At 48.4% G+C, this 9,202-nt stretch overlaps 1 protein-coding gene across 1 annotated transcript; it reads left to right on the top strand.

Annotated features, from left to right (window-relative positions):
• The first annotated feature begins 321 nt into the window (after positions 1–321).
• SRP9 (signal recognition particle 9) lies at positions 322–8,619 on the top strand. Its single transcript, XM_059677779.1, has 3 exons — positions 322–537; positions 5,734–5,802; positions 7,412–8,619. Exons 1-3 carry the CDS (start codon positions 466–468, stop codon positions 7,529–7,531), a joined length of 261 nt encoding a protein of 86 aa, XP_059533762.1. The 5' UTR covers positions 322–465; the 3' UTR covers positions 7,532–8,619.
• The last annotated feature ends 583 nt before the right edge of the window (positions 8,620–9,202 follow it).

The following is a 9,202-nucleotide window of genomic DNA, read 5'->3' as shown; positions in this document are numbered from 1 at the left end:
TTCCTCTCTGAAATCAATCAATAAAAATATTTTTTTAAAAAATAATAATAATAATAAAGAGCTTTCGGTTGCACTCTTGCGTTTATGTCTCCCCTCTCCTTACTGGACTGTGGTGGTGTTGATGGAACCTGGGCCTTTTACCATTGCGCACAGGGCGGCGGGACGGACGTTCCTCCAATCCTGCAGGGGGCGCTGTGGGAGCGGCCAGCTGCCTCCCTGCTCTCGACTGCTCTGGGCTCCTCCCCCATCACATGCTCGGGCCCCGCCCCTAGCAACAACCCTGCTTCTCATTGGTCAGGGGCTGTCCAATGAAACGAGGCGTTGGTGCGAGGTCGCAACCATCTTAGTCGGCTGGGCCCGGGTGTCGGGTGGTGGCGGCGGCGGGAGGTAGGAAGGTAGGTGGGCCGGGTCGCGCCGCTCCGGTCCCGGCCTTGCCTCCCCGTCCGGTTCCGCCGCGGGCCCACGATGCCGCAGTTCCAGACCTGGGAGGAGTTCAGTCGCGCGGCCGAGAAGCTCTACCTCGCCGACCCCATGAGGGTAAGTGGCCCGCGGGCCGGTGCCTCTGGCCGCAGCCCCAACCCCAGGTCGGGGGTCTCCCCGGCCGCCCGCCCGGCCCCGGAGGCTGCTCCGCACCGGGGAGGGGGACCGGGGTGGAGAGAGACGGATCCCTCCACGTCCCACCGTTCCTCCTGCCTCCTCTCCGGTGAACGGCCCGGTCAGGCCTCGAAATGGGCAAGAATCGGGGTCCTTCCGGGGCCCTAAGCCGCTCCGCCGCCGGCCTTTCTCCGCCCCGAACCCCCGAGGACCTTTGTGGGTTTACGTGTCTCTAAGGGCCGGGCCCCTCCCCCGCAGCTTCACTTCCTGTCCCTGGATCGGCTGCCCATTTCCCCCTGCGCCAGGGCGTTGGGGTGCCTCGGGTCCAATAAAACGGTTATTTCATTTTATTTTTTTCTGACACCGCCGAAACGTGCTTGAAAACCCCCCCAGTTTGGAGGCATCGACGCCCCTGAGACTAGTGCTGTTTCATCAGATGGAGGGTGTGGGGGTGCTGGCACCTGTTCCTCAGCACGATGCACTTGAACGGCAAGGTTTGCAGACAGTTTTAGGGGGGCCTGTGGCTTCATTCAGCTCCGCCCCTCCTCCCCCTACAGAAGTTAGGTCATTCTTTTAAAAGCTGAGGATCGCCCCGGCCGGTTTGGCTCTGGGTAGAGCGTCGGCCTGCGGACTGAAGGGTCCCGGGTTCGATCCGTGGTCAGGGCACCTGCCCGGGTTAAGGGCTCGATCCCCAGTAGGGGGCGAGCAGGAGGCAGACGATCCATGATTCTCATCATGGATGTTTCTATTTCTCCCTTCCTGTCTGAAATCAATAAAAGTATTTTTTAATGCATAAGTAAATAAAAAGCTAAGTAAGGTTTGTCTTGCGGTCACGTCTAAAACTCACTCGAAAGCCCTGCTTGTTAACGAAAAGCCCTGCTAGCTCTCCAGACCTTGGGAGGGAACCAGGAGCTGTAGAATGTTTTGCTCCGTTCTTTACCACAAGGTGACAATGAGCGATTGGGTGAGATGTCTTTCTGACTTATTTGCTCATTTAAATGAGTACTTTGTGGGTGACACGGTTCCTAGCTTCTCTGTTTGGATGACTTCTCGGGTCTGTTCCTTCCTTCAAGCCATGTACCGCGAAAACGAGAAGGGACGTTTGTCCAGGGGTCCCGGGCGCTGTCTAAACTAAGAATATTTTAGCAGAGTGAAGAGCAGACAAGCTCCCATCCCATCTAAATGCGATGTCATCCCATCTAAATGCGACGTCATCCCATCTCAATGCGATGTCATCCCATCTCAATGCGATGTCATCCCATCTCAATGCGATGGAGCCCTGCTGTGATGGAAGTGTGTCTAGAATAAGCAGGGGGGAGGACGTGGCAGCTCAGAAAATGCCAGTGGCCTGAAAAAGTCTGCGTTTTCATGATAGCCTTCGACTGGTTTTTTATTAATTTTTTTTACAGGGAGGTGAGGGGATGGGGGGGGTGAGTTTCAGTTTTATTGAGTGCCTTTTGTATGGTAAGCTTTTTGCATATGTTTACATGTATAATTTATGTGAGCAGGTCACCCCTTTGGAAGATGAAGAAACCCCCTTAGATCATTTAAATGGCATTCGTAGTCCAAGAGGACGCGACAGTTTGAACCCAGAACTCTAAACCCCAACTCCGTACCTCTACCCGCCAGGACTAAAGACGTGAATAAGTTCTGTCAGGCCCTCACTGGTGTTGCTCAGTGGATAGAGCGTCGGCCTGTGGACTGAAGGGTCCCGGGTTCGATTCCAGTCAAGGGCACATGCCCGGGTTGTGGGCTCGATTCCCCATGGGGGCGTGCAGGAGGCAGCCGATCCATGATTCTCTCTCATCGATGTTTCTATCGCTCTCCCTCTCCCCTCCTCTCTGAAATCAATAAAAAAAATTTTTTTAAAAAGTTTTGTCTGAACTCTCTGAGTATGCTCTCTCTCCCCGACCGCAGTGAACCTGTAGCTGGTGCAGGTCCCTTCCCCTCCTCTCTGACGTCGCTCTGACTGGAGGTGGACCTGTGGTCGGCTGCCTTGTGAGCCTCCTTCACGCTTAACCCCACAACTGTCTACACAACACAGACACCCAGCCCTCCCATTTTCTGCTGAAAAACCAGCTCTTCTTGGTGGCTGGATCAGGTCCAGCCTTCCAGCTGTGGCCTGACCCCTCTGCAGGCTCCCTGGCTTTGTCGCCCCCTTTCCACCGCCCTCAGCTCTGGCTCAGGAGCACAGCGGTCACTGGCTCACTCAGCCTGTGTCCTTAGCCTTTAGCCACCTTCTTCCCTAAAAGAAAAACATATTTCCAAAGCGCATCCCCTCCCCCAGTCTAGTCGCTCAACTTTCTCAGCATTTTACCTGCAGGCCTTCCTCTGGGACTTACTCATGCTTTTTTGTGCTTTGTTGGTTCTGGTTGGTAGAACCAAAGTTGTGGGAGAGTAAGCATCCTGATTTCTCTCTCCTCTGGCATCTGAGTTGGCAACTGAAGATGCCCCCACATTACAACATGAACCCGCTTACAGGAACACTCTGACCCTTTAACTCTCATTTCTCCTAATGAGGCAGCGAGCGTTCTTTAAACCAAGACTTGAAACTTCACATAGTTGTCATCGCATTTTAAAGTTTCATTGTGTTTCTGGAGAATTGACATTTGTTAAACATGTAAGACTGAATCTAACAGTTCAATAAATAGCGTCAGGTAATCTAAGACAATTAACCTAATTATTATTTATATCTGCCTAAGTGCTTGCTGACTCCCTTTCCTCCCTCGCCAAGACAGACCTCCAGGGATGGGGTGACTGTTCCAGTCCCAGGAGAGCAGAGAGCATAATGGGAAGGTCTGCAGGTTACAGCTCGAGGAGCCTTAGGATGCAGTTGGCAGAATTGTCTTGAGGCTTCTGGTACTGCACTGTTTTAGCTTATAGATACTTAGCAGTTTTTCAAACAACGAGCTACGAATTATTCATACTGGTTAGCAAAAAACTAATACGTTATTATGAATTCATCATTTAAAGAAATAAAATAATGTTCATGGAAATTGTAAACTCTTGGGAAATGTCTTTTATGGAAATATGCTAATTTCTAAACTATGTTCATGGCTACTAATTATATAATACTAGGGGCCCGGTGCACGAAATTCGTGCACTGGCTGGGGGGGGGGGCGGGTAGCGTCCCTCAGCCCAGCCTGCCCCCTCTCACATACTGGGAGCCCTCAGGCATTGACCCCCATCACCCTCTGATCACCTGATCGGCCCCTTGCCCAGGCCTGACGCCTCCGCCAGAAGTGTTAGGCTTGGACAGGGGACCCCCATCTCCCCCCCGATCACTGGCTCTGGCCCCCGCCCAGGCCTGAGGCCTCTGGCCCAGGAATCATGCCTGGGCAGGGGACCCCCATCTGCCTCTGATCGCTTGCTCCGCCCCCCGCCCAAGCCTGACGCCTCTGACCCAGGCTTCAGGCCTGGGCAAGGGGACCATCATATCCCCCCAATCCCCGGCTCCGCCCCCCACCCAGGCCTGATGCCTCGGCCAGAGGAGTTGACCCTCATCACCCTCCGATCACCAATCACCGGATCAGCCCCTTGACCAGGCCTGAGGCCTCCGGCAGAGGTGTCAGGCCTGGGCAGGGGACCCCCAGCTCCCTGTGGTTGCAGGCTCCGCGCCTGCCCAGGCCTAACGCCTCTGGCCTAGGCGTCCGGCCCGGGCAGCGGGGACCCGCAGCTGCAGCGGCCCCGCGATCGTGGGCTCCGCTTTAGGCCCAGGCAAGGGACCCCTAGCTCCCGGGACTGCCAGCTTCGACCGTGCCCAGCTCCCATCGCTGGCTCCACCCCTACTTCCTGCTATCACTGGCCAGGGCGGCAAAGGCACCTGATTCTCCGATCATGGCTGGGGGGCAGGGCAAAGGCGGCCCCAGGGCTGCCTTTGCCCTGCCCCCCAGCTCTTAGCTCCCCCCTGGGTTTCCGATCACTGTCAGTGGCAGGGGGCTTCTTCCTGCTTTCCCTTTCGCCTCCCTGCATTGTGCCTACATATGCAAATTAGCCGCCATCTTGTTGGCAGTTAACCGCCATCTTGTTGGCAGTTAACTGCCAATCATAGTTAGCAGTTAATTTGCATATAGCCCTGATTAGCCAATGAAAAGGGTATCGTCGTATGCCAATTACCATTTTTCTCTTTTATTAGTGTAGATTGAACAACAAAAAACACAGTCTAAAACTTGTGTTAGATTTTTGTGTAGCATGGCTCTTGATATAAGAGTTATTCTAGATTTGGGAAAACTGTTGATGGAGACTTCTTCTCAAGGCAGAATTCTGCTTTTTGGTAACGATGCGTCATGCGGCATTGCTATAAACACATGATTTTGCTGAATACGTTAGCCTCAGTGCACCTCCTGAGCCATGGGGGAGGGAGAGTGCGAACTGGCTTCCAGAGGAAGATTTGGACTGAACTAGCCATTTCTGCTGTGTGTGTCCCCACCCCCACCCCCTTTTTTTCCCATCATTCCTCTGTGGCTGACGGTTGGTTTAGTGTTCCCCTTAGGTTTAATGTTGGGGCCCCGCAGACTAACCTGACAAAAGACAGATTATCAAAGGGAAACACTACCCATGAACTGGAGTTCATGAAGAAACAGGAGGAGGCAGAAATAGGAGCCTATAGACCAGCTTAACAGAGGCTGATGGAGTGCAGAACGGAGGCTAGAAAAAGAAAAGGGGGTTTGGGGTTCCTGGGAGGGGGTGTAACTTAATGGGAAGGTGATGGGAAAATGTGTGGTAAATAATGGCTGATTAGTTTGTTGTGCAGATAAGAATCCTGTGTAAGGAGAGGGGACAGTTGTGTCCCCTTTACTGGGCTGATTTATGTCCTGCTATTAGCGAAAAAGGCAGAGCCTATTGCCTGCGGCTCATACAGTCCTTATGCCACCGTGGCTGTTGGGAGGTGGCATGCTTGGATGCCCTTCAGTAAATGTTTTTATTGCTGGAAATGCCAAACCACCTTAAATCTCTTTACAAAATAAATTGTAGCAATAGAAATGAACTAGAATGCTGTGTGTCTACCTCATTTCAATAAGTTTACAGTAAAGGTGTCTATTCTAAAGGATCGTTTTAGCCAACCTGAAGACTAAACTATTTATGAGAAAGATCTTCTGACTTCACTGTTTCTAAATACATACTTTTTTTTTGTTTCAGGCACGTGTGGTTCTCAAATATAGGCATTCTGATGGGAGTTTGTGTATTAAAGTAACAGATGATTTAGTTGTAAGTATACATTTTTTTTATTTGTTGCACACTTTCAGATTTGTTGGAGTTAATAATTTGTTTAAAATTACATAGGATTTATGCAGATTGCCCATTAGGACTCTTACTTTGCATTTCATTCCGAAGTCAAGAACCACATTCTAGATTAGAAGCTACTTTCATAGGCTCTTGAGGAATTAATTCAACTTCATTAAGATAGCATGCGGGTGGAGTTTAATAATTGCTCTATTTGGACCTTAATCAAGAGGAATATAGAGGCCAGAGCTGGATATAAGGGGACAAAGGTTCTCTATGGGCACATGAGAAGTAAGTGATGGTATTTGAACACAAGATACAGGTTTTACAGTTACATCTTTCTCCTTCCCTGTCTGCTCGCTCTTGCCACTTCCTCCATCCCCTTCACTCCGTGCCTCTGCCACATGCTTTCTGCACGCGGTGCTCCCTCCCCTGCAGCTGCTCCCTCCCCTGCAGCTGCTCCCGCCACTGCAGCTGCTCTTGGTGCAGCCCACAGCACCTTCCGTAGTTCTCAAGCCCAGAAGTCTCCTCGCTTCCTACTTTACTTGACCTCCTGGCTGCTTTTGATACAGAAAGCCACTCTCGTGGAAATCATTATTTTGGTGTCTGTGGCTCCATTTTATCTTTTTCTTGTAAAAAAAATTTTTTTGTTCTCTGCTTGTTTCATTCTTTACTCATGGCTTCGCTGATGTGCCCCCAGCAAGGCTGATTTCTCCAGGACTCTGTCCTTGGTTGTCTTTTGAAACCACTGGTGGAGTAATCTGTTCAGTGATTAAGTGCAGTACTGCCTGCAGCTGTCTCTTCAATTTTGTACATTTAACTCGCATGGTTTTCTGACTCCTGACTAGTTCTGAGCTGAGCGTCCTCACCTCAGCTCTCCTCACAGCCAGCCTGTCCGGAACGGAACACTTCGCCACTTCTCCCACGGGCTCCTGTGGCCTGGTTTCAGTTCCACTTCATGCTTGTGGATCATGTGGTTCCTTCCTAAAACCTTGAACCTCTGGTACATTCTGTACACTTGTCTAGGCATTTGGGGGTTGGGGGTTCGAGGTCCCTCATTTATTTCCTGTCGTGAACTCTCCATCTTCACTGTTACTCTCCAAGGTTAGGATCTTGTCATCATCACTTGCCTGGACTCTTAGAATAGTCTCCTGACTCCCTGCTTCCAGTTCCCCCTTCAGTCGTCCTAGACTGCTGCTGGAGTGGTTTCAAAAATGCGAGTTTGATTGTTATAACCGCCTTAAAACCTTTAGTGGCTCCTCATCACTCCACCCTCACCCCCCTAAGCTCTTGTCTTTCCTGTGTTAATTTAAAGCTCAAGAGTTCTCATAAGACCACAGCAGTATTTATTTAACATGTTGCTTGAGTTTCTGAGAGAGTTCATGCAGTGTTTTATCCACAGCAGTGACAGACTTAAGGAATGTAATTACTGGAGGCTTGGAAACGTGGATGTGATTTTCTTAGTATGACCTCCAGAGAGAAGAGAGCAGCACAGCGTTAGCAAGGACTCACACTTTTACCCAGTCACACATCTGGTACACGGTTGATCATCTGCTTTTGCATAGTTAACGTGTACTTTTAAAATTTCTGACAGTGTCTGGTGTACAGAACAGACCAAGCTCAAGATGTAAAGAAGATTGAGAAATTCCACAGTCAACTGATGCGACTTATGGTAGCCAAGGAATCCCGCAGTGTTGCCATGGAAACGGACTGACTGGTTTGAGATGAGGACTGCTTGCCATGCTCTTAGGAAGTAAATCTCTTTTGAATTTGAGGCAGTGTTGCGACAGAAAATTCTTACTGTAACTATTCAGAAGCCAAGAGACCATTTTTTTTGTACTTTGCTTCTTATGTTTACTCTAGAGAGCGAAGAATGCAAATGCTTTCAGTTAGAAAGCCTTTATTTATTTTTGGAAATGGAACAAGAAATGTGTCTATCTTGGAAACTTTCTGCAGATTATTTGATGCTGGGGAAAAATATGTAATTATTTCTTTCGGTAAGTTTGTAGCAATAATTTGAAAATGAGATATCAGGAAAAGCCTATTCTTCCTTAAGTTTAGTTTATTTGTCTTTAAAAAAAATAAATGTAACCATTTTGCTGGGTTGATCATTTCTTTTGGGGCATAACATTTGTGCAGTTGGTGACCAACAAATATAAAATATGGTAACTAGAATTAACTGCACATACTGATTATGTACAGTAGAGTGAGTCTCAATTGTATCTAAAAGTAATTATGAAAACAAGTATGCTTTATCTTGAACTTTGCAAATTTAAACTATTTTTTCATATAAGGGATTATTAGTATTATAAGCTTGTTGAGCAAACTTTGAATCTAGTTCTCAGTGCTTAAAACACATGAACAGAATGCTCACTGATAGATGGAAGCCACCACATTACAGGGCATTTGTCACAGATTTCCCATGTGGACTTGCTCAGAAGGGCTAAGGATTATGCGAACTGTTATGTTATTTAACATAACTGTTGTCATGTTAAATCTCTGCGTACCTCATACCTCTTCGATACCCCTGCCCATTCCTCTCATTACCGAACCAAGGGGTTAAACACGACCATCACAACTGTTAGGTTTCCATTAAGCCAGAAGAATATTATTTGATATTTATCTTATATCTGTAACCTGAATTTTACCAAGTAATGTAATGTTCATATGTTGATTCCTACATTAAAATATTTTTTGTTAGGAATTCGTTGTATTGAGCAGCATTTTAACATGGAAAGTTCTATTAGCCATATGAATTTTGACATGTTTCAAAGAGGTCAGTAAATAAAATATGCGAATATATGTTGTTTCTCTCGAAGTTTTTAACTTCACAAGAATTACTCCTTTCTTGACTGGCATATACTGTATTCATTTAGTCCACATTGAGCATAATGATTCTGTGAGTAAACGCTGTTTGTTTTGTTTCTTGGTACTTTCCATTTCTCTGAGCGGTCCTGTTTCCATGGCACGGCTCTTTTTCTGGATCAAGGACAGTGATCTAAGAGTTTTTTGGGCCTTTTTCTTTCTCATTTACGTCTTCCACTTGTTAGCACTACAAAGGCACCAGGAAGGGAGGGGCTAGCAGGTTATTTATCCTTCCGCCCCATGTACCTGGAAACTGGCCAGAAGCTTGGAGAGAGGAACAGCCTTTGTTCTGATTTTTAAAAATAATTTATCCCGGAGAGCACAGCACACGCACTCCTCTCCGCACCGACGGCTTCTGACCGAAAGCGGGAGAGCTGTGCCCACATCTTGCCCTGCTGAGTTGGACTCTGCGTCTTATTCTGTGGGCTGTAGATTGCGTATGTGTAGATGGTACCTCGAAATCTCTCCGTATCTTGGGTTTCATACCCTAAGGGGTGAGGCTACAGTGTCTCCGCAGTTA

The sequence above is a fragment of the Myotis daubentonii genome, chromosome 20, assembly GCF_963259705.1.
Source record: "Myotis daubentonii chromosome 20, mMyoDau2.1, whole genome shotgun sequence".
Taxonomy (NCBI): Eukaryota; Metazoa; Chordata; class Mammalia; order Chiroptera; family Vespertilionidae; genus Myotis; species Myotis daubentonii.
Note: the sequence above shows the minus strand (reverse complement) of the source record. Positions and strands in the feature narration are given on the sequence as shown.

What these genes read in the sequence shown, in the direction of transcription:
- SRP9 (XM_059677779.1), top strand. Translation starts at nt 466, where the DNA reads ATGCCGCAGTTCCAGACCTGGGAGGAGTTCAGTCGCGCGGCCGAGAAG. An exon ending in ACCTCGCCGACCCCATGAGG is followed by an intron (nt 538 to 5,733) that starts GTAAGTGGCCCG and finishes TTTTTGTTTCAG; the next exon opens with GCACGTGTGGTTCTCAAATA. An exon ending in AAGTAACAGATGATTTAGTT is followed by an intron (nt 5,803 to 7,411) that starts GTAAGTATACAT and finishes AATTTCTGACAG; the next exon opens with TGTCTGGTGTACAGAACAGA.